The sequence below is a fragment of the Lissotriton vulgaris genome, chromosome 12 (assembly GCF_964263255.1).
Source record: "Lissotriton vulgaris chromosome 12, aLisVul1.2, whole genome shotgun sequence".
In the NCBI taxonomy this organism is placed as follows: Eukaryota; Metazoa; Chordata; class Amphibia; order Caudata; family Salamandridae; genus Lissotriton; species Lissotriton vulgaris.
This window is the reverse complement of record NC_141700.1, coordinates 570,913,073-570,938,573: the sequence shown is the minus strand read 5'-3', so window position 1 is coordinate 570,938,573 and position 25,501 is coordinate 570,913,073. Positions and strand designations below refer to the sequence as shown.

The 25,501-nt window shown below is 49.5% G+C and overlaps 1 protein-coding gene across 1 annotated transcript in view; it reads left to right on the top strand.

Moving 5' to 3' along the window:
• Positions 1–25,501, top strand: part of LOC147677767 (lens fiber membrane intrinsic protein-like) — a 65,831-nt gene that overhangs the window by 19,829 nt on the left and 20,501 nt on the right. Inside the window, exon 4 of the mRNA XM_086946499.1 lies at positions 7,647–7,781. Coding sequence (XP_086802625.1) covers positions 7,647–7,781 — 135 coding nt within the window. The remainder of the gene's footprint in view (positions 1–7,646; positions 7,782–25,501) is intronic.

Below are 25,501 nucleotides of genomic sequence, written 5' to 3'. Positions count from 1 at the left end.
AGGAAGAGCGTTCTCTAACATCGCGGCCAAGACCTGGAATGAACTTCCCTCAGCATCAGATGAACCCCCACTCTGCAAGCTTTCAGGAAGAGCCTTAAGACCTGTCTTTTCGGTTGAGACAGAGATGCATTTACCCCCCCCCCCCCCCCCCCACCCCCCACCCTACGCGCCTTGAGACCCTCACGGGTGAGTAGTGCACTTCTCAAATCCCTGATTGATTGATTGACTGATTGAGAAAAGGAGGAAAGATGTAATGGCACTACAGTCAAAAGGAAAGCACAAGAGTGTGGGGGAGAAAGTTAGAGATGGAAACAAAAACATATCAAGCATCCGGGAGAGAAGGAGAGGAGTGAAGCTAGGAACAGACATAGGAAAATTGAAAGAGAGTTAGAGAAAAAAGAGAAATGGGGATGGGACAGCGATAAGGAGAACGAGAAAGTGAGCAATGGGAAAGGAGACAATGGAAAAAAGAGGGAGTGAGAGAAAGGAAATGTTGGCAAGTCAAAACGTAACTGATAGTGGATTAAAGTTAGAAATTAAGATAAAGGAAGCTTGAGAGAGAAAGAAAAAGAAATGGAAAAATTGAGGAGGAAGAGACAAAGGCGAAGTCTTAAAAAATGAATGAAAAGGCGATGGATGGAGAAAGAGACTGACGAAGAAAGAGTAAGATAAGAGAGTGATGGAGAGAGGGCAAAAGGGTGAAGCATTGAAAGAGACAGAGATGACGAGAATGGGAGAGGATGGAATTGGATACTAGAGAAAATCAGATTTACTTTGCTATGGAGAGGGTCATAGTGAAACAAGCAGATAGAGGAACAGAAACATGGGCAGGGCTTGATTGGTAGGTATCGTTTTAACATAATTAACACCCCATCTATGTATCTTGATAATCTAGGCATTGTTAAGTGAGGTACATGTTACGTCAGGTACAGTCTACCTATGCATAGATATACAATATTTTGGTAATCAAAATGATGGTTAGTGTGCCTGTGCCTGTCAGTATTTCGTCCTTGATATGCTGATACCTTTCATCTTGAACTACAAAGACACTCCGCTTTCGAACTATTTATTATTTTTCAATTAACCCAAATTTAACTTTGAATGAATAAAAACTGTAATACCGTAATGGTCCACTCGGTGGAGCCAGAGCTCACGATTTGCCGTGCAACTTCTTCCCTCTTTGATTCTTCTGTATGCAAGTGACAAACGGCTAAAGAAATGCTGATGATCTGCAAAATTCTTGGGCTTAATCCCAATCCCACGCAATCCCTGGGGCTGATTACACACCGGTGAAAAAGCTGGTGGCCGATTTACTGGGTGCTCAAATACCACCGCATACCTCCTTCCGGACTTGGTGGGGATTTTTTTTTCTTCAGTTTTACATAGCGCGACGAACTCGAGCCAAAGGTTTTACATGAGCATTCACACAGATGCGTTCATTTTTTGGTAGGCACCGTGAGGGGCAATTAGCAAGAACGGCGATAAAATTATCGCCGCTTTAGCGGCAGGAAACTGCCGGTAAAGCGGCGATAATGGGCTGGTTAATATGCCCTTGTGAATTCCCATAGCAGCCCAGGTTAACACCAGAACCTGGGCTGCTATGGGAATTCACAGGGGCATATTATCAAGCCCATTATCGCCGCGAAAGCCGTTCTTGATAATATGCCCCTAAGTGATTTACCTAGAATCGCAGGATGGTGAGATGACGCCAAGACTCGAACCTGGTTCCCCAGTTCAAATGTAGAAAGCTCTTACCGCTACGCCACATCCTCAAGACTCGAAGGGGGGGGGGGGGCATATTAGCAAGAACCTTGTTAAAATTATCGCCGTTTTAGCTGCAGGAAACTGCAGCTCAAACAGCGATAATTTTAACGATATTCTTGCTAATATGCCCCCTGGTTCCCCAGTTCCAATGTTGGCAGCTCTGACCATTACCCCACATCCTCTCCCCGAACAAGGCACTAATAGGCCGATTTTTTCCGTCCCAAGAACTGTAAATTTATAATGCGCCTGTTAAGCCCGCACAGTTTGTTCCAGGTGTTACCTGTGCAAATCATGTATGCAAATACACATAGGGTGCACTAATTTGCACACAACTCTGGCCCAGATTTGCTAACACGTTGTGCAGAGTTCGTGTCACGAAAGCAATGCAAACCAAGGCAAAGTGTTGAATTGGGATTTACTTTCCAGACCATCACTTATTTTGAGCCCAAGAAGTAGTGTAAAGTTGGGCCATGAGCTTCTTTGTATCACTTTGCTTCTCATGGGTGTACCATGGGTGGTATGTGGGCATCTCATGCAATGCCCTATGGTTTTGATGCAAATCCCTATTTATTAGGAGTGGCAGAAAGGAATTTGCATAAAAAAGTGGCACTTCCTTGAGGAAGGCATAATGTTGGAAAAAATGTTCTTTTCGCCAATAATTTCCAACTTTTGAATGCGCGCTTCAGCATAAAACCTCTCCTAGACGCCATGCACCCCCCTCCCTGCACAATGGTGCAAGGGTGGGTGTGTGACAGAAGGCGGCAAATAGTGCGCCAGCGGAGGGCGAGAGAGCTGTCTTAATAAATATGGTGCTCTTCTGCTCTCTCCCTTTTGTGTCACTGCTTTGCACGTTTGCACCCTGAATCCTTGATTGTAGTGCAGACTCACTTTAATGCCCAGTGGATGAAATGGAAATGCAAAAGTGCAGGTACCCTATTTCAGAGTGCCTGTTTGCTGCTTCGAAGTGCTGGTGCACGAGCATGGAAAGTTGTGCATCTCTGCCAAGACCTGCAGGTACTCTTCCTTTCAAATTAAATATGTGCACGCGCCGAGTCCCTGTGAGCACCTGCCCATTTCATGCACTGCTCGTGCACAAAGCAGGGTTTGGTTGAGCCCCAGAAATGGGACAGATATTGAAAAGTCGCTGTAAACATACCTGTGATGCGTGTTCCCTTGCGCCCTGGGCTGCTCATTGTGCACTTGGAGCATAGACTGGAAGATCCAAACTAGAAGTGGGGTACAAGGCGCGGCGAATATTGTACCTAGTGCACAATCTGTCATGGGAGTCCTGTAAACACAACACTAAAGAAATACCAAGCACCACCTCCATATAAGAAGCTCACTCCGACATACTACCAGTGAGGTAAATCAGCCGCGTAGCAAGGTCAGGTGGTGCCTGGTGCGGAAAATTTCTTGTCACCCCCGGCTTGACAAAATGGCAAAAATATGTGTTTAAAAATTTTGGGGGGCCATTTCGTCACCCCCCTCAGTGATGACACCCGGGGCGGCACGCACTCACCGCACCCCCCTTCCTACGCCACTGAGGGCATTAAATAATATGTTTGTCAGTAAGTGCCTACTAGGGCGTTCCGTTTATTCCGTTTCTGTCGATGATTGTGATTTTTTTCACTGAAGTATTAGTGTGCTCTTACCTGATAGGTGATGGTATTAATGCAACACCCAGCCTGTTTTCAATGGGACATGGTCTCCGTGACGCCATCCCTCCATCTCTGCAGAGCTAGACACACCCTGCCATATAAGTTTAGCGGCAAGGCCACAGTAAAGGTGAAAAGCAAGGTATGCGATTGACTCTAACATAATGGAACGTGACATAACGTAACATAAACAAGTGTCAAATCCCAAGACCCCCTCCTTTAGAATGTATAGAGATGCAACCTCTCACCTTCTCCATCTTCCTGGTCATTTCATAGACCCCCAATGGTAAGTGGATAAACTAGCCATGCTGTGGTGTAGGGGGGTCAAGCCTGTTTCTACCTTGCTCCCCTCTATTGGAATCTCCTGCCTTTGTACCTTCAAAAGTGTGCAGACCTCCTCCTTTTTAGGAAACTTCTTAAAACTGAACTCCTCCGCAATTGATCCCACTGGTCCGGTGTCCCAACTTCTACAGGACGGAGATACCCCTCAGGGGGTGATTCTGGCGCATTATAAATCATTCATTCATTCATAGAAAATCAAAATGATAGCATACAATTTCTCAGCATCCAAATTATTGATATCCCACTTAGAATAAAAAATAAGAAATAATGGAGTTTGGTTTAAAATAATAAACACCCTCCCCAAATTAATATTATTTCACAAAAATCCCTTTAAAAAAAAAATGTGACTCCGTAAAGAATTACGGTTACGTAACACATTATAAGATTGAATGAGAGATAGGAACTAAGGAGAACTAGTCTGGAGGAGGCAGGGTAGGGAACATGTTGCGTTGAAAAATTAGCGATTGCAAAGGGGACCCAAAAAAACATAAAGAAAAAAAGGAGCATTTGATAGGGCGGAATTTGACTACTTTTAAAAATTGTTGAAGCGCAGAGTATTGGGTGATGCTATTGTAAAAAACCAAGGTGTGATGAAGGACAAGGGGGATTGATGAAGAAAGCATGAGGGGAAACAAAAAACAAGCAGTAGAAAGAGGGAAGAAGGTTGGGAGGTAACCCCGGAAATCGCTATTTGAAAAAAGCAAAATGGTGTCCTTTACTTGGATGTGGGAAAGAGATAAGAGGATACTCGAAAGAGACCAACAAAAACACTGTAGAAAAATAACAAAAGAGAGAACCCATTTTCATGATGACATGACACTTACGTATGTAAAAACAAGTGTAAAAGGCAATTTCGAAAAAAGATATTTGGTGAATTGGCTTCCACCAAAGAGTAGACGCCATTCATCTTGAAAGCTGTAAGTGACTGTTTCGGTGAAAATTGTTTCACATACTTTGTGGTCTACGAATTTGATTTTGTCTGAAATTACTGCACAATCCTACTCCTGAGATCTTACTCCTTGGGAATTATTCACCTTCAGTTCTTTTCTGGATCTTGAAACAGCTGTCCAGCTGGCCAGCAGATAATCCAACTTTTTCCAAAGACAAGACATGATGTAATCTGCCAGAGGTGATAAACACCTGTCCTCTGTAATATATCTCCTTACACAGGAAATTGAATGTAAATGGTAGTGTCTACAGGAATGTCACCAGGCCACCCCCTCAGACAAGCCTGAGCAGGGCTGCACCTTCCGGCCCTCACCTGATCTACAGGTTTCTTAGATGCTTCACCGCGTCTGCAGAATCCCACACACACACACACACGCAAGGTTCGCGACACCTGTGTTGCTTAAACCTGTCACACAACTCTCCCTAAGGCGCAATACCAGTATGTCTGCAGACACCTGCAACTGGTTTTCTCTGACATCCCCGGTGAAACGCTCTCAGCTTTTTCAAGCATACCAGGATTTAGGGATCTTTTGTTCCCCTAGTTTAGAAAGCATTCTTTTGAGGAACTTCTTAGTGAATGACACGTATCCACCAATTTCTGTCCCCTCCTAGAAGGTGGGAGACATCACTCATTCATCACTGTATCTTCAGATGGTCCTCACGTGCACAGTAATCTCTGCGCTGAGGCTCAGGTCTCTACATAGCCCGTTAGGCACAGCAAAGCCCAGCACTTCCTGTGGCATAACACAATCCCTGTACATAATAAACTGTGGCAAAGGAGTTTGCAATGCCAGAAAGCCCAAACTATACCCATTCAGTGGCGGACGGCACAGGTAAGTGCGTTTGGCCAGTGGGGCGGGGTGGTAGGGGGTGAAGTTGACAGACGACGGAATAGGTATCATTAGATAGATAAAAAATACCTATTCTGTCGTCTGTCGACTTCCCCCACGCTGCGCCATGCCCCGTCTCACCACGCTTACCTGAGCCGGCCGCCGCTGTACCCATTAGCAACCCTCCTGATGAGGGCCCTGGCACTGATTTGTTTTTTACAAATTAAGCATTATCTAAAACTCTAGAGACCCCAGGCAATAGCCAGTATATAAAATCCAGTGGTGACCCACTGATCTTAAACTTGATTCCTCTATTCTATGAAATTAGTCTAAGGTGCTTTATGGTTGTAAAGGCAGCGCTACACCCTGTGCCAGGCATAATAAGGCCAATGCATGAGTAATATTCATACTATCCACACACATAGATTACAGCGTTAACTAGGCCTACAACGCCAGCAACACCCCATGTATACCCGGAGCCGGAAGAAAAGTGACCCACCATGCATAAATTTCACTTAGTGTAAGGTGCCCCTAATTATTCCCAGTGTACAGAGTCCTGAGAGTCACCATGGATAAACGTTATTCCTCAATCCCATAGATACAGTGTATGGTGTCTTTAAGGCCACAAAGCCCCAGTTATGCCCAGTTTCAAGTATCCTGTGACCCACCATGCCTAAACAGTGTTCCATCCATCAGGGAGTATAAGCAGTATTATCTACAGTTGACATCAATTGAGCCTTCCGTCGCTCTCTACTCAGGAGGTGGCCACAAACCCGTGACTGAGTCTTGCCCCAGCCTCCACAAACTAGCGTTCCACCAAGCCCCCCAAAGAAATACATAAGGTGCAAGCCCTGTTGGAATTTAGAGAGATGTAAAGAAACTATTGCAATTACTGGGGCACCTGATTTCCCAAGAAATATTTGCAATCTAATTGAGAGGTAAATCTGAACATATCGTCAGCTTTTTATTCTACAAAAACAACATATTTTTGAGTAATATATAACGTTGGCTGTGGGAGTGCTCTTGTGGATTTAAAAAAGCCCATTTTAACTCACTTCTGAAATCTGCCATTGTGATGTATTTTATACAATTAACAAAAATAGGAGCAATTAATTTAAAAACTGTGCTTTTTTTTAGGTCCTACCGGATGTATGACATCACAACGCATGCTTTTACATTGCATGCCTTTACATCGCAAGTCTTTACAATGCATGCCTTTACAACGTATAGTGTTGAGGGGTGTTGGATAGTGATTAGTTTAATTTAATATTCCAACTCCAGTTCCCGTGGATAGTAGGGAAGGTGTTGGATAGTAAAATCTATTCCCTATCCTAGTGCGCCCCCCAGCGCAATGCGTTGTAATGGTTTGCGTTGTAAAAGTTGCGATGTAAAAGCACTGCGTGGTAAAAGTTGCGTTGTAAAGGATGTTTCCCAGTCCTACCAGCCTGGACAGATGTTAGGCCACCAAACATGATGGTGCTAGGCTCAGGTCCAAGCAGCTTGAACAGATGTTAGTCCACCAAACATGATGGTGCTAGGCTCAGGTCCCAACAGCTTGGACAGATGTTAGTTCATCAAATATGATGGTGATAGGTTCAGGCCCATCCATTCTGGAGAGATGTTAGTCCACCAAACATGATGGTGCTAGGCTCCGGTCCCAGCAGCCTGGACTGATGTTATGTTCCGGTCCCAGCAGCCTGGACTGATATTAGTCCACCAAACATGATGGTGATATGTTCAGGTCCCAGCAGCCTGGAAAGATGTTATGTTCAGGTCCCAGCAGCCTGGACAGATGTTAGTCCACCAAACATGATGGTGCTAGGCTCCGGTCCCAGCAGCCTGGAAAGATGTTATGTTCAGGTCCCAGCAGCCTGAACAGATGTTAGTCCACCAAACATGATGGTGCTAGGCTCCGGTCCCAGCAGCCTGGACAGATGTTATGTTCAGGTCCCAGCAGCCTGAACAGATGTTAGTCCACCAAACATGATGGTGATATGTTCAGTCCCAGCAGCCTGGAAAGATGTTATGTTCAGGCCCCACATGCCCATCAGTGCCCAAGAGGGAGTGATACTTTATTGATACACTACATTTTCTTTCCTCCCATTAGGTTTCTTTGCGCTGCTCGCACTGTCCGTCTACACCGGGGTGACAGTGAATTTCTTCGGTAAACGCTACGCAGACTGGCGCTTCTCCTGGTCCTATATTCTCGGATGGATTGCCGTCCTTCTCACCCTTTCTTCAGGTACTGTTGCCCTTTCTGTTTCCTCTCTCCCTTCTTTTCAACACTACTTCGTCATTTCCTCTGGCACTCCACTCGCTTCTTCCATCTTTTCATTGAGTACCTACTTTCTTTCTTCTTTGTTTGCTTCCTCACTCCCTTCCATCAATCCTCTCTCTTATTGTCCTTTCCCCCATTTTCTCCCTTTCTAAGTCCTTTCTTCCTTCCGAACCCCGCAGTCAGACTTTCCTCCCCTTACTCATTTTTTTTTTTTTTTTTTAAATATATTTTTATTGCAGGAATCAGTACAACAATACAGTAACGACCAGCATCATATTATAGCCAGCTCTTACAAGATATAGCCCACCGACCCCCTTCCACAGCATTGCTATACAGCCAAGCGGCCCATATTCCTGGGGTTGGACGGCGAATGTAGCTGGGGTCAGTAGGATGCTGGAGCTGGTCCGGATAACACACTGTCCGTCATCTGCTTTTCTAAACAAACCCCAACCCCCAAAAAGATACCCCCCCCCTCAAACTACCAGTCATTATGAAACTCCCCCCTCCCCCCCCCCCCCACCATCAGCGCCAGGGAGTTTTATCACTGTAGGATCCACTGCTTGGCCCTCGGGGAAGGTAATAGTGCTGTTAATGCTAGTGACTAACGGGACTCGGGTCTAGTTGCTTCTTCGCTTTCGGAGTCGCTGGGGGTACAATAATCCCTGAGGGCCTGCACCAACGTTTCCCATTCTAACGCGGCCTCCTGCGCCTTCTCATTGCTTTGCCTCCAAGCCAACTGATATCGCAGCGCGCTCTCACCCGCCGCCCATTTCAAAAGTTCACCGTGCCATCTGCTGCCCGTTGGACCAGCACGTGCCTTCCAGTTCCTGGTCACCTCTCGCTTAGCCAGTAGGAGCCCCAGGTCTATAAATTTACTGGTGATTTTATTCCGGGGGGTATGGGGGAACCAGTGCAGTGGCCCTACCGCCGCATCGAACGATAAGTGCCTCCCCGTCACCTCTTCTAAAGTCGCCGCCACCTCCTGCCAGTAGGACGTCAATCCGGGACAGGCCCATAGCATGTGTAGGAGGTCCGCCTCCTGAGCCGGGCACCTAGGGCATTCCGCCGAGGCTGTGGCAAAATAACGCCTGATCTTAACCGGGGTCAGGTACGCCCTCTGGAGAACATAGTAGTGGACCAGTTGGAAACGGGCGCTACGTGTACCCTGCCATGCTCGCCTCACCAGCTGGGACCAGGTCGTCTCCGGGATCTCCCTACCGATGTCCTCTTCCCAGCGGGACTTCAGTGTGGTGAGAGGGACCAACCCCTCAGTAATCAACCTGCCGTAAAGGCAAGTGACCGCCTTCACTGTGCCCGCCGACACCATTACATACTGGCACACCTGAGACAACTGAGGTTCCTCTAGTCCGTTTTGCCAGTACGCCTGGATCACTCGCACAATGGCCGAGTGCAGCAGAAAGTCGCCCCGGGGGATCCCAAAGCGGTCAATGAGATCCTGGAAGGACAGGAGCACTCCGTCCTCATACAGGTCCCCGACGAGCTGTAAACCCGAATCCTCCCAGTCCGCCAGTCGCGACCAGTCTCCTCCGTGGGGGAGGGCCGTCAGCATCCCCAATGGTATTTCAGGTGCGTATGGGGTCCGCAGGTGACCTCTGTTATGAGCCCGATTCCAACAGAGTCGGATAGTCCGCTCCTCCATCGACAGGTCCCGAAGGACTAAACGCTGTCGCAGCGCGATAAAGGAGAGGACGTGCCTGGCCATACCCGTCCCTCTACCGTCTTCCGGGCCTCTGAACTCCCTGGCTATCTCCTGAGTGTATGTCTGGAGCTGCGCCGCCAGGTAGTACTTCTCAAAGTCCGGCACAGCGAGCCCCCCTTCGTCCTTCGGCCTCATCAGGGTATTGAGGGCCACCCGCCGCCGGCCCGTGCCCCAAAGGAACCCGACCACCATAGAACGCAAGCGGCGAAACGTAGCCGGAGGGACCCATATCGGCAAAGTCCGAAAGTAATACAATAGTCGGGGGAGCGCCACCATTTTGAGCAGGGCGATGCGTCCTGCCACGGAGAGCGGCAGCGTGGCCCAAAAATCCATGCTGCCTCGGAGTGCTCGTATGCAACGGGCAATGTTTCCGTCTAGGAGGTCTGGCTGGTCGTGGTACACAAATACCCCAAGGTATTTAAAGCAGTCGGGTTCCCATCTGATCTCCCTACGTAGCGCCGGAGCGGGGACACCCCTACGCATCGGGAAGAGGCAGGTCTTAGACCAGTTCACTCGTAGGCCTGAGACTTCTCCGAACTCCGTTAGCGCTAATTCCGCTCCCCGTAATGCGTCGACCGGGTCCTCCAGGAAGAGCAACAGGTCGTCCGCATAGAGCGAGACGTAATGCGGGCCCGCCGCTGTCCATAAGCCCGTATAGTGGGCTCCCGAGCGAAGATGCATCGCTAGTGGCTCCACCACTAGTGCAAAAAGAAGCGGGGATAAGGAACACCCTTGCCTCGTGCCACGCTCCACCGGATATCGCGATGAAATCAAAGGGCCCGATCTAACCCTGGCTGAAGCGGAAGCGTAAAGAACTGCCGTCCATTTGATAAATCCCTCCCCGAGGCCGAATTTCCGCAATACCGCGCTTAAGTAGTCCCACTCCAGGCTATCAAACGCCTTCTCCAGGTCCACCGACAAAACTACCGGGGACGGGGCATCCAGGAATGTTTCCCCAAGCAAGCGAAACAACCTTCGGATGTTCATGGTCGTATTTCGCCGTGGGATGAAACCGGCTTGGTCCTCGTGTACTAGGGAGCCCATATGTCCTAACAGCCTCGAGGCCAAGATGCTGCTCAATATTTTGTAATCCACCGTCAGCATTGAGAGGGGACGGTAGGACCCCGGGTCAGACGAGTCTCGGCCTGGCTTGAGGAGAGGAACCACCAACGCCTCACACATCGAGCCGGGGAGGCGACCCAGCCTCTTCGCCTCCCTGTAGACCACCAATAAACGAGGGGCCAGAAGGTCAGCATAAGCTGCATAGAACTCCACCGGCAGGCCATCTAGGCCCGGGGTCTTGTTCCTCGCCATCCGTTTGATGGCCCCGCGGATCTCCCCCAAGTCTATGTCAGATCCCAGGGTGTCTGCCACTTCCTGTTCCACTGTGCGGAGTTCCAGCGGGCGAAGATAGTTATCGAGCCGGTCTGGGTCACGCGCGGAGCGACTGCGGTATAAACATTCGTAATAATGCCGGAAGCAAGCAAGAATCTCCGGTTGGGTGCACACCTCGGTCCCATCCGCCCTACGCATCCTAGTCGTCGTTTGGGACTGGCGCGCAGGGTTGGCCAACCACGCCAGTAACGCGCTCGACCTGTCGCCCTCCGCTATAGATCGGACCGTGTAGGCCTTATAATCGAAACAGCGGAGCCGTTCGACCTCCACCGCCACCTTCTCCCTCGCCTCTACCGTTTGTGTTTGCAATTCCGGGCGTCCGGGTCGGCTAATTTCGAGCGCGCGGAGCGTTCGGTCCGCTGCGTCTAAATCAGCCAGGATAACACGCCGCATGCCCACCCTCTTAGAGATACAGTACCCCCTCACCACCACCTTGAAAGCGTCCCATTCGAACGCCCTAGTACTCGCGGAACCGCCGTTGGATGCAAAATAATCCGTGATTCTCTCCCCTAGGTCTGCCTTGAAGACACTGTCCTCGAGGATCTCGGGGCGCATCTTCCAGGTGGGTACCGCTGGCGTCCCAGGGAACCAGCGAATGTCCAGCAGGAGGGGGTTATGGTCCGAAATGGTCCGCGATAAATACTCCGATCGGACCGCTGCCGAGACTAATTCGGACGAACCAAGAAAGCCATCCAGTCTGACATGCAGCTCATGAAGGCTCGAAAAGTACGAATAATCTCTAGACGCGGGGTGATGCGCCCTCCATATGTCCGTCAAACCCCAGCGGGTCTGCCAATCCTGACGGCCCTTAGCCGTCCGCCGGACCGGGGAGTCGGGGAGCGGGGGATGCGAGCGGTCTATGTCTACATCTACCACGGAGTTAAAGTCTCCCCCCAGCAGGAGGGGACCGGTGAAAAAGTGGGCCAACGAGCCCGACAACCCGGAAAGGAAGGCAGTCTGGTCCACATTAGGAGCATACACACAGCAAACATTCAAGTCCCTCCCTCCTAGCGTGCCTGATATGGCCACGAAGCGCCCCTCTGGGTCCAACACTGTCCTCGTGACCTGGAAGGGGACTCCTGCCCTGATCCATATTAGCGCCCCCCTGGCATAAGCAGAGTACGCCGTGGAGAAGACCTGCCCTCGCCACCTACGCTGAAGCGCCGCCCCTTCCGCCTTGTTCAGATGCGTTTCCTGCAGCAGCGCCATTTGCACTCCCCTACGCACTAAATAAGCGTGGACCTTGTGACGCCTAGACATAGTGTGAAGCCCCCTCACGTTCCAAGTAATACATTTCAAGTTAGCAACATCAGCCATTGTCCCAAAGTGTTCTTGCACAGTCTCCCCGTCCGGGTCCCCACAAAGAAAAAACATCAATCCTCCCAGCGCTGTCGGCGGCCATTTTCCCCAACCAAAACCAAACCCCCCAAAAACCAACAAAACCCCCTCCCAACCACCCCAGAACAGGACCCAAACTGCACCATCTAGATCCCATCCAAACTTCTACGGAGAACAACCCCAAAAACCCCACTAGTCCTACGGTCGCCACCGTAGGAAGGCCTTATGGGCCAGGTGCGGGCTGAGCGGAGGCAGTGGGCCCTCGTCGCCCAGGCTACCAGGACTATAATAAGCCCCCCCGTGTCAAAATCTTTCGGGGCAAGAGTAGAAGCCTCCCAACCCTCCCTCTTCCATTGTCAGCAATAAAGAACGGCAGCCGCCTCCCCCCTGCCGGGCCCCCACCCAAAACAAGGCAACCTATCCCATTACCCTTGTCCGTCCAAAAGGTCCTCCACCGATTTCGGTGTGATCACCGGTGTGTGGGTACTGTCTGCCACTGAGTCTTCCGAGTCCGATGGTGCCCCCCGAGCACCCGGGTTTTCCTCCTCCTCTTCGACGTCTTCGCCCCTTGCTCCCGACAGTTCCGACAGAACTTCCAGCACTCCCCTCCGCCCAGATGATGTCTCCGCTGTCGAGGGTCCTCCCGTGCGGCCGCGGCGGTTCCTGACCCTTTTAGATCGCCTCCTTTGTTCCGGCTCCTCCGCCTGATGGGTCGAGGCGTTGTAACCATCCTTCCCTGTTCGGTACAGTTCGAGCCAGTCACAGGCCTCCTCCGGGGTGTCGAAGAACTGGGTTTTGTCGTCGACAATGACTCGGAGCCTCGCGGGAAATAGGAGTGAATATTGGATGCCCTCACTCCTGAGTTCACGCTTAACCGCCAGGAAGGAGAACCGCTTGCGCTGCGTCTCGTAGGTATAGTCAGGGAAGATATTCACCTGGCTGTTTGCAACCTGGAACGGGCCATTGTGTCTGGCGGCATTTAGGATCAGGTCTCTGTCCCGGAAATGTAGCAACCGCGCCACCACCGGCCTCGGGGCTCGTCCCTGCTGTGGGGGCCGCGCTGGAACTCTGTGGGCCCGTTCTAGAGTGTAAAAGGAGGACAGGCCCTCCGGGACCACCGTGTCTCGGAGCCAGGTCTCCAGGTAGCGCACCATATCGCCTTCCTCAACCTTTTCCGGCAGGCCCACTACCCGAATGTTATTCCTCCTGTTTCGGCCTTCCGCATCCTCCGCCCTCCGTTCGAGGGTCTCGATTCGGGACATGGCATCCTTTATCGTCGCAGCCAGGGTTCTCTGCGCCGGTTCGATAGTCTTCACCGTGCTCTCCACCTCCTTGACCCGGTCCGAGAGTTTACCGTGGTCTGCCCTAAGGAGGCCCAGGCCAGTCGCCACCTGGGCAATGTCCTGTTGTAGGGCCGACCGAGTTGCCTCTATGGCTTCCAGTACACGGTCGAATTGTTGCTGGAGTGGTGCGCCACCAGGTCTTTTAGGATCTCCATGTTCTTCCTTGTCCTGGGCTTCAGAGTCCGAGGTGGCCTGGCTGGATCCCTTGGCTCCTTTAGGTTTCCCCATGCTGCCAGGGGCTCTCCGCAAAGGTCCCGGAGTAGTCGCCTCCGTGTGCAAGTGTCCAGCACGACTTTCCCGGGGTTTCGCCCTCCAGTCCGGAATGGGCGATCTCCTTCTCCAGAGCCTGTGGAGACTCCGGCGTCTCGGCTCACGCCACCGCCACGGCGTCCGAGGGCACCGATAAGGGGGCGGAGACACCCGTCTCCGAGTCGGGCAAGCCCGTTCACCCACTATAGCTCCGGGGGGAGGGCCACCAACTCCCCCGGTTGTCCTGTGGCGCCCGAGTGTCGCGCCATCCATGTAGTTGGGGTGGCCAGGAACTCGCAGCTAGTTGCGGAGTCGCGGTGCCGACCACTGCCTAGAACTGAGTGCACCCGTGCCCGGTGCCCTCTAACGCGTGGGCACCCGCCCGGTCGTCTAAACAAGTATGGTCCCGCTGTAGAGGGTCCGAACCAGCCAATGTCCAATGTCTAAAACAACTGAGGCTGGCGAAGCCGGGTGCCGGGCGACATCCGCGAGACCTCCCCAACTCCGTAGGTTCGATCAAGGGGACAAAGGGGTCCGGGCGCCATATTGGGTCGCACTCCGCCACTTCGCAAACTTCGGCATTTCTTCAAAGCCGCCTCCGTCCAAACTCCACCAGGGCCTTCGGGAGGGTGTCGTCGCCTCGCTCAACCGAATGCGGGGTCTGGGGTGCCCCTCAGCCTCCGATGTTCAGGATAATTCCGGGCTCAGTCCCGGAGCCGAGCTCTCAGGCGACCATCGCCATCGGCGCCCAAGCCACGCCCCCCCCTTCCTCCCCTTACTCATACCCTCTTATCTACCCTCAATCACTCCCACCTTCCTATCTCCCCAACCCCCATCCTCATTTGCACGCCATTTTTCTATTCCATCCTTGAAGCCTAACTCCATCATTTCTCTCTCCTTCTGTCCTTTATTGCATCATTCTATGCCTCTTTAAGCTATGGTTTAATGTAGGTAGTTTTCTCCAATTTCATTTGTTTGATCGTTGGTTCCTTCTCTGTCCTATTCTGAATATATGATTTATTTAATGCCACTTTCAACTTATCTCACTATGCACACCAATTTTCAGCTTAGCTCGTCTTCTCTTTATACTTTACTTTTCCTCTTAGTAACTATCAACTTTGTTAGGTCTGACCTTAACCTTTCCATTTTAGTAAAATTATGTAAGTAATATATTTGATTTTAGAGTCTTTCAACGAGATCTCTTTGTTAATTGGTTTGTGTTGTCATTCACATTTTTCTTCCACCCACTACAGCAGTGAGCATATGGAAATGAGTCAGCCCTCTCAGCCATTGGCTGCCTTCCCTGAGTGAAGGCATTCTGCTCTTGCACAGTGTGCACTTAAACAGAAAAAGTAGTTTCCTTTACAGGAAATGGCTACTGACCCAGTCTGTGTTTTTTGATATGACAAAAATGTTTTGTGTAGAAACGATTTACCAAAATCATTACAAAAAAGCAAAGCATTGGCAACTCCAGAATGTTAGCATCCATGCCAGACCTTTTGACTTTGCCAGTGCTTATTTTCTTTATGCACCTCTCTATGTGGTTCTTCATATATACCCTTGGTGGGAGAGTGAAGACAAAACTGGAGTTGGTATCAGAAAAATGGGGGGGGGGTCAATGCACGTCCCAATAGGCCTCATGTAATCCACTTTTTTATTTGTAATTTAGTTTTATATAGCGCAAACTCGACCCGAAGATATCAGAGCACTTTAGACAAGCACCAGTTGCATTACAGATGGACACATTCATTTTTTAGGCACAGGAAGATTAAGTGATTTGCCCAGAAAGTGATACAATACCTGATAAAACTGTTATCTCACAATGGACTCAGGATCTGGAGGCTGAGGGTACCTTGACGGCACAGTTAGCCCACTTTGACTCAGGCTTGGAGCAACAAGTACAGTGGTGGCTTCAGGTGTTGGTGGCCCTTGAGTCGTCCTAGTTTTTTCTTTTGGTGTGTCAGCAGGATAAAGGGAACAGTTCTGCTGTTCTTTGGGAGGTCTTCGTATTTATTGAACGTAGGCAGTCCTCCCAGGTTTTTGGAGGCACACAGCTGCAGGACGAGATGTCTTTGGCGTAGTTAAGACAGAGAGCGGCAGGCAGGTCAGCTTGACTGGGGCCAAGTCAGGTGCTCTCTTAAGTCTTCTGCTTTTGTGGCTCTTCGTGTTCTTTATCTTGGTAGGTCATCAGTATCTGTTCTTCTGGTGCCAGGGTCTCCCCTAAATACTGAGTTTAGGGGCGTTAGGAGAGTGTAAGGTAGTAGACAATGGGCTACTGGCCCTTGGGGTCACTTTGCCCTCTATATGACTGCTTCATGTTGGAACTGGGCATAGCCCTGTCCCAGAATTCCTGAGTATGACATCACAAAGATGGCTACTTCTGAAAAATCATGTCCACCTCAGTCTAGCACAACTTAGGGGTGAGACTAGCCTGGAAGTGGCAGGCTTACCTGACGAGCTTATTTTCCATCTTGGAGAAAGGGGGACGCTTCCTCTCCTGTGAGGGGAGCCAGCCTCTCATTCCAAAGTCGACAGCTCTTTGAAGTTTCCCAGTCTGGAGAGGATAATCAGCAGGTCATCCTGTGGGAGGGGGGTGTTACTCCCACTTCCTGAACAGGATTTTGTTCTGGGCCTCCTGAGAGCAGAGACTCTTACCATAAGAGGTCAAAAGAAGGTCTCCGGTGGCAGGCTAGCAGAGATCACTCAGGGAGCACACCAGAGTTGGTAGGTTTTCAGAGGGCACCTCTAAGGTGCCACCTGGGTGCATGTATAGGTAAATCCATCATTGGAATCTGTGTTGGTTTTCGTATATGAGATGTTTGATACCAAACATCATGTAGCTGGGGAACTCGTTTTCACCAGTGTCCAGCGGATTTTAAAATGGCTTCCTTGTCCACTTGTACTGGCTAACACAGGGTCATATATGCTCATGCAGGTATGCCCCCATGTGTAATTTTCAGCACCCTGACTTAAGGCTGTCAGGCCTGTTGTAGTGTTGACTTACAAATCTCCCATGCAATGTTAGGGGATATGGCACACAGGAATGTGTGGCATGTCATGTTTTCACTTTTATCTGCACCAAGACATGCAACTGGCAATAGCAGCCTCGCATTTGCTTGGTTAGGGGTCCCTAAGGGTGGCACAATTCATGCTGCTACCCTTAGGGACCCTCTTTAGTACCTCAGGCCCTAGGTATTTGGGGTATCATTTACTAGGGACCCCAAGAGGGTTCTAAAGGTTTTGCTAATTTGGAAACAATTGTACAGTTTTGGGAAAGAGCTCTGGCACTTGGGACCTGGTTAGGAGGAACCGGTGGCACTTCCAGTCAAAATTACGGCAGTTACCAGGCAAAAAGTGGGGGTGACCATGTCAAAAAGGGCCACTTTCCTACAACCTGCAACAATATAATATACATCATATCCCTACCACTATATCGGCAAGGTAATTAGATACTAGAATCAAGGCATAAGTTCAATATACAGTTCCATAGTTTATGAGTCAGGTGCAAAACCATCAAATCTATCAGAGATCCTTAATTTGAAATTTAAAACAAGATCAAACAGCTTAGAGGAAAGTTCATGTCCTCTCAATGCAGAATCATTAAAAACTCACTCCTCACTACAAGGTTGTAAAATTCACTTCATTTCCTTTTGCGTAATGGGGTAAAAATTCCTTAAAAAAATGCTAAATGATGCAACATAAAATCTGAAGATTTTGCCTACAATTTAGTGGGATATGCATATATTTTTGGCTCAAAGGATACACTCTGATAAAAAGTAGTGCAAAAACACAAGTGCCACAAACAGGAGCTGCTCACGTTCTGTCTTTTAACATTGTTCCAGTGCTCCTGTGATAAGATTTCAAACGGAATGACACCCAATTACGTCAAGTGGCATAATGGTGTAAAATTGCACTTTAAAAGTGTGACACAAAATGCTGGAATTTTATGCATATTATGATGGTGTAATTTAAATTTCGTTGGGCCTATTGCTTACCTTAAACCTCTCAGTCTTAAGTCAAACTTCAGGAAGAAATATCCAATTGTGAAGACGGGATCCTCCTAAAACAAAGCGATACCAAAGGGGATGATGGACGGAGCGTTTGAGCAAATCAAACACTCACCCCCAGTCAACTAATCTGGGTTTAATCCATCACCATTCTTTAGCTCACTCTGCCACCCCAGTTCAGACATGGCCATATGCAAATCAGTCTGACCCTGTGCCTCATGAGAACAGTCCAGCCCGAAATGCCAAGCCATGTCTTTCCTGGACCGGGAACAAGCATCCTGGGACCGGTTTCGGGTTCATAACCCTCTTCAGACAGGCTATCTTGAATCCAGTGGCAAAGTGAGCAAGGGACTCGCGTCTGAGCATACCCTGTGGAAAGTCAGCCCAATTTACAACCGATGCCCAGGCTGCTGGCGCAAGACGCCTCTTAGTTCCCATTCTGAATAGTTACCAAATAAAGAGACGGGCGCTGGAAGCAGGAACACAAGAACAGAGTTTTATTTCTCATGAGGAGAGCCTGTCATTTCGGACACGAAACACAGTGTCTTTCGGGAGGTGCTCTAACAAGTTCTCTGAGACATCGCCTTTTATACATCACAAACATTCCTTATTACAATAATGACATTGTGAAGCAAGGAAAAGACATCCCCGACCCCTCCCCGCTCTGGCGCAATCCAACACGTGGCTACAGTAGAGGTCCTCACCCCATACAATGGGAGGGGGCTATCACTCAGCTGAGTGCTCCGCTGATTCCTTTGGAATGTGTGCGCCTGATCGATTCTCGGAGGGGTGGGGAGGTCATGATCAATAGTAGCTCTTTTGAAGAGGGGCGAGTGCATACAGTGGTGGGCAACAAACTGTATCCTCAGGCGAAGGAGATGACCAGTGGTCCGTGCGGAAAATCGGGCTCAGTGGAGGGGTCATCAAGGGAGGGGTATTCATGGGAAGAAGGGAGGTGATGGTCAGGCACGGGGTGTGATTCCCAGGGACAGAGTCGCACAGAGAGAGAGAAGTCTTATGACCCGTGCAGGAGAGAGCGGGGGCAGTCAGGTACAGCTGGGGGGGGTTATGTCAGCTGAGGCGAAGAATGCTTCTTCAAGAGGAAATGGGGGGGTGCGTGGGTCAAGCAGGAGGGTTACTTTTCAGAGCAGGGTTGCGCAGAGGGAGAGGGTTTTATGGTCTATGCATGTGAGAGTGGGGGGGGGTGTTCAAATGTGCGCAGGAGGGAAGCCAGGGATTCCAATGAGCGGGCAAAAAGGCCATGGGGCCTAAAATGGCTGTCATGTACATATGGGCACGGGCTTTTACTGGCGGAATGATGTGGTCAACGTTTCACGGTATTCATGGTGCCTACAGGGAGGGGGATGGGAGAAGGCAAATGAACGCCGCTTATGTACATTAATATTGCTAATTTCCACAGTCGCGGCTTTTAACATAAGTGAGTTCATTTCCTAACTAATGGGCGTACATATAATACATGTGTGGTCGATGAGATGGCGTTTGTCAAATACCAGCGAATTGCATATAACCATGGCACAATCGACGCGGTTGGTGGAATGCAGCACATATGAATTCACAGTTGTTGGGTTACTTATACAAGCCTAGAGTTCAGCACACTACATAGTATAAATGTCCTGACTTTCTCTTCAGTGGCATCAATGTACAGCTTTTAAAAGTGACCGAAAAACATTTTGAAAGCAATACAAAGTGGTTGAGGGTGGAATTCAGTTCGACACAAGTAATTTAGTCAAATTGATGGGTGTCTTCGTCACAGTGTCTTTTTAGCAGTGAGCCATCACTGGTAGGCTCTAGTCCGTTTTCTTTCGTTGGCGCTGTTGAGCACCGGCGGTGGAGCTATAGGTCCCGCTCGGATCTAACCTTACGCGTTACAGGGTGCGGTCAGTCCTCTGCTGTTAGACCACAGTCCTGTTCCCTAACCAATTCTTTAAGGGTGCCTTATGCTCGGCACCTGTATTTCCTTTTTCCTTCTGTGGCAAACCCCATTTCCATCTGAATGCTGTTCTTCTTGTCTGAGTCAAAAAGTCATGTGGAAAAGAGGGGGTGTTGGATAGTCGAGGGAAGAGAGGGCGGAGTGGGGTCAGGTCTTTTCTTGGACACATCAAGGGACCAAGGGAGCAAAGGAAAACGAGCAGGCAGGCCCATCAATCGGGCCCAAAAAAGGGGGCGAAGACTTCAGGCACACGTGGGTTAGTAGACAGAGGGCTTCAGGGCAGCCCTTCAACCTTTCATTTTCCACGTTTGAGATTGCTGTCTCGTCCCGTATCTTGTTGCTCTGCAGCTCCACCTTTGGTCGAGGTCACATGTGTCTCAAGATCTGCAGCCAGGCTGTACGTCACGTCCGACCCTTCTCCTCCGATGATCGTATATCTTTGAATGGGTACAAAACAAGTTTTAGAGAACTGGCAGGAGAAGACATTTATGCATTTGAATTCTGCCCTCAATCCTACGCATTTGGGGGGTTACGTTCATCAGTCACCGTCAGAACCCTACCACCATGAAGTATACATGTCGGCATTCCTACTGTGGTTGTGCCAAGTCTATTTATCGTTCATTCCGGCTAACCCTTTCAAAAACAGGGCAGGGGTGCTATCATCGAGAGAGGGGGAGGGAAAACAGGCTTTCATCGAGGAGCGACAGTTAATCAAGGTCATCAGTTATACTTCGAGGACAGCTGATATGGAGCAGGGGTCAGGGAGAGGCGGGGACGCTTTGGACATTCGCGCTTGAGTGCAGAGGGGTGGGGCAATCTGGGCATTGGGGATCAATCTGGACATTGGGGCTTGTATCTCTAACGAACTGGAAAATAGGATGCCATTGACATATAGTCCCCCTATAAAAGGGCCAGATTAGGGGGCATCAGCCGTCTTACCTGTCCCTTCCTTTTTAGCCAATTCAAGTTCTTTCATTTTGCAGAAAGGAGAGGTAGTAATATGGCGAGTTACAATCATTTTAGTTTCTGTCAATTTTGCTGAACACCTTCGCGTTCAATAAGTATCCAATTAGGCTGGTGCCGGCAGGGCACAATTTTACCACAAAAAGGAAGAGGCAATAGGGGGGGGGGGCTCTCATAGAGAGTGAGAGTCGTCCGCATTCTAAACGAGCCATTCGGTACAGGTATGACATGTAGAAAGGTAGAGATAGAGAGGTAGAGAGAAAGAGAGAGAGACGTGTACGGTAATAGGTCATTTAGTGCGCTCACAACACAGAACGGCGGGGGTCAGGTAACACGGAAACGCAAACAGAGGGAAGACATAAACCCATATATTACATACACACAAACTCAGACAAGGGAAGGCAGTGCGTGTGTTACATACAAAAAATTCACGACAAAACATAGAACAATTATTGGCCAAAAAGATCTCTTTCTGCATGCTGCGCATCTTTAGTATCCTATTTATCTACGTTCTGAGCTCTTTTTACCTTTTTCCTCCTTTTCCTCTCGTTTGCCATCTTTGCGAGTGTTCTCGGTTACTAATACTTACACCTCGGTCAGTTGGTCAGGAATTAACCTGGTCGGGTTACTGCTCACGGTGGGATCTTTGAATCATTTTTCCTTTTCTCCCTTTTGGCGAAAAGGTTCTCCAGGCTGAGGCAACGGAGGGCATTAATCGGGAGAACAGTCGGACAGCTTAGCTATATCTTTAAGGGTGCGAGAAGGAGGTGGTACACGTTTTTTTTTAAACATTACCAACATTCCTAGTCTTCCAGACGGGCGGTGCTTAGGTAAACCTTACCCCGGAACTTTCCTTGTCCTTTCCCTATCTAGTTAAACGCCATAGTTGCATTATCTGGCGTGCTGGTTCGAGTCACAGTCTGTCATATCGTACTAACCCGTCGAGTATCTACGTCAGTCCATCCTCCCAATCACTAGGTTCTGAGGGAGGAACAGTCATGTCTAAGTAAGGGGGGTGTTATATCTTACAAAGCTCATCATGTATAAGCACTATGCTCCAATTCCCTACTTCCCCTTCCGTCGGTCGTTCGGTCATCACTCCTCCATACTTCAGCCGATGTTCCAACGTGACCTGCAGATGGGAGGAGAAAGAAGGGGGGTGGGGGCAACATTCAAAACACATCAGCGCGCACAAATCCGAAAATGTTTTTACTTACCACATACTCGACCTATCTCCACACGGTGCATTCTCTACCATCTCGGTGTTTAAGCCCAGAGGGACCAGTAGTGTTAGAAACATGATCATTGGTGTTCTGCGTATCCGCATGAATCACTCGAGCATGGTCTTTTAGATCATGTGCGAGGGTGGTGGTGGTGGCGTTTCTTCAGTATTTCTTAAGGGCATCTAAAACGTTTTTCCTGCTGCCTGTGGCATACAACGTAACGGCTTAAGTATTGGGCTTTTTAACCTTCAACCTTAATAAAGCTGCTTACCTTTTGCTTATATCGGAGACAGTAGTAACACATTCGAAACTCATTAATGCAATCGCTACAGTTGTACTTGCCTTTTCAAAAAACCTTTAATAAAAAATATTGGCGCACAAATACGAGCCTACAACCCAGTGGGCCGGCCACAGAGCAGACTGGAGCCGGGCGTGAGGGGGACGAAGTCGGTGGCCATTCATTTCATAATATAAAGTGCGGCAAGTGCAGTAACATCGTATCGAAATTCATTGGGAGTAAGCATCATAAATGTCGTAAAGTCAAACTTTTCAATAACCATGGTGCGTTAAAACTTAATATCAATTCATTGTCCGAATGCTCAATTAGTACCTATTTCATATCAATTCATTGCTTTAACACATAATTGGTACCCACCCTATACCAGTTCATTATCCCAATACATAATCAATATCCATCCTATATCACTTCCTTTTCTGAACACATTACCAATATCCATCTTATCTACTTTCATTGTCCAAAAACTACATACATATCTCAGAACATCAAGGCTTGAGCAATCAGGGTACAACAAAGAGCTGAAAGTTTCATTTGTATCGGCGCCATTTTGGGCGAGGTCAGGCAGGTCCCAGTACAGTCAGATTGTCTCCACTGACTCGTGGTTGGACCAGAACCTCTTTTGGCAGTTCAAAGAGTTTTTCGCAATAGGGTAAGAGACTGGCGATATGAACCATCAGTCAAAAGTGGGGAGGGAGGCAACAATCTCTCCTACCGGGTCACTCTGGTGTTCCACCGGAACTGAACAAAGCTGTATTTTTGCAGGATTTTAGTCATTTCAAAACTGAGGCCGGCGCCGGCTGGAGTGCGCCGACGTCTCGTGGTTTCCATCGGGGGACGGGGGCGGGGGCGCCCGTGGAGGGGTCGCCCCCCCCCCGGCTCTTCTAGAATCTTCAAGGTTGAGGAGAAGAGCACAGGACGCGCACCAGTCCTGGGCCAAAAGCCGTTTTTCGATTGGGACCCTGTTGATCGAAGCGTTGGGGTGTCGCTGGAAGCCTCCACCTGGGGAGGTGGGGGGGCTCGTTCGCGCCGCTTCCCCCTTCCAGCGACCCCACGCCGTTTCTCGGCTCCAGCACTTTGGGATGGCCGTACCAGGCAATGAAGAGAGGGGGGGGGGTCGGAGGCAGCAAGACATCCCCCCCCGCGGCCTGCAGAGCACCGTTTTCTCTGGAATTTTCGTAGCGGCCAGACCAGGCGATGCGAGGGGGAGGGGGGGGGTCGGTGGCATGTACAAGACATCCCCCCCCCCTCCGTTGTCAGGGCCATCATAAAAGAAAGAAGTAGTGCCGCCGCGTGCAACCCTCCAGTGTTGTCGAAGCAGGGCGCTGCCTGTCAACCCTTCAGTGTTGTCGCAGAAGGGCGCTGCTGACCTCGGCTCCGGTTTTGTTTTTCTGATGGCCGGAGCAGGCGATAGAGAGGGGGGGGGGGTCGGTGGCAGAGGCAAGACATCCCCCCCCCGTGGCCCGCGGGGCAGCCAAAAGATGAGAAAGGGGAGACCATTACAACTTTCGGGCCGTCCGCCCCACAGCCTCCTCTTCCGATGGCGGCCAGCCGGGCCCTGCTCTGCACATGCTGAGGCCTCGCCTTCCGGATGGGCGTAACCGCGGACCTGTTGCACTTCGGGAGCTTCCGGAATGGGGGTAGGTATCTGCTGATTTGTATCTATTTCATGTTACCGTTATTTGGGCGTGGCGGGCGGTGGGACAGACATGCTTTGGATAGCGAGGGGGCGGCGGGGCCTAGCTACCTCGTGGCTGTCTTGGCGTCAAGCTTGGCTTCTTTCGCCATTTTATATTTCTTATTACGGACTATTTCTAATGTTTCTTATTTTTAGTGAAGTCGGAAACTCATCAGTGGGCTACTGACTTAGCTCGACTTCTTTTTCCTTCCTTTTCTAGTGTGTGTTTCATGCTAAAGTTTCTGTTAACAGGATTCGGCGATCACTTCATATTTTATATGTCCTTTTATCAGGGATACCCTCCGGTTGAGCCGGATGATCTACCTCCAATAAATGGTCCGGGTGGAACTAGATTATCAATCAGTGGGGAGTGGGTAGGCATGACGGATTACAACGGGGACAAAAGTCTGCATTACCTACCCATTACTACTTGCAAAGACTAGACAGAATATTTCTATTCCACGTTATTTGCAAACAGAAAATACCTCAAACGAACTATTCCTTGAACAATAAATGTCCAGTCAATCAATCAATCAGTGGGGAGAAAAACAGGCATGACGGATTACAACGGGGAAAAACGTCTCCATTACCTGTCCTTTGCTCTCTGCAAAGGGAGACGGAATATTCCTATTCGTCTCTGTTTGTAGACAGGGAAGATCTCAAAGAGCAACAATCGATATAAATCGATATCAAACAATCAGTGGGGAGAAAGGTAGGCATGACGGATTACAACGGGGACAAAAGTCTGCATTACCTACCCTTCTCTATCTGCAAAGAGAGACGAACGTTCCTATTCGCCGCTGTTTGCAAACAGAGAATGTCTCGTCTCAAGAAGAGAACCAATATTTCAAGTAGCAACCAAAGCTAAATGAACCAATAAGCGAACAATATCAGTATTTAAATACCGATTCCAATACAATCAATCAATCAATCAATCAGATGGGTAAAGCCATCCTACCAATCAGGCGTGAAAAACGCCCTACTTAATCTTACCCGGACCGGACCATGTGGACAGTTCTTCGTCTTCCCTTTCCAGCGCCCGATCGTTCTCTTACTCCATGCAGCATTCCTGTGGGCTTCCAGCCAGGACAATAGGTCACTCGAGAGAGGTCCGTTCAGAATCGGTGAAGTTCATTCAATCGGCAGCCGGACGAGGGTCCTCTCAAGGCAGGTATACTCCAATTTTTTAGATGTTCACCCCATCGTCTGGACCTCTCTTACTGGACCCTATGTCACTGGTGGGCCCCGCGTTGGGACGCCAATTGTGGAAAGTCAGCCCAATTTACAACCGATGCCCAGGCTGCTGGCGCAAGACGCCTCTTAGTTCCCATTCTGAATAGTTACCAAATAAAGAGACGGGCGCTGGAAGCGGGAACACAAGAACAGAGTTTTATTTCTCATGAGGAGAGCCTGTCATTTCGGACACGAAACACAGTGTCTTTCGGGAGGTGCTCTAACAAGTTCTCTGAGACATCGCCTTTTATACATCACAAACATTCCTTATTACAATAATGACATTGTG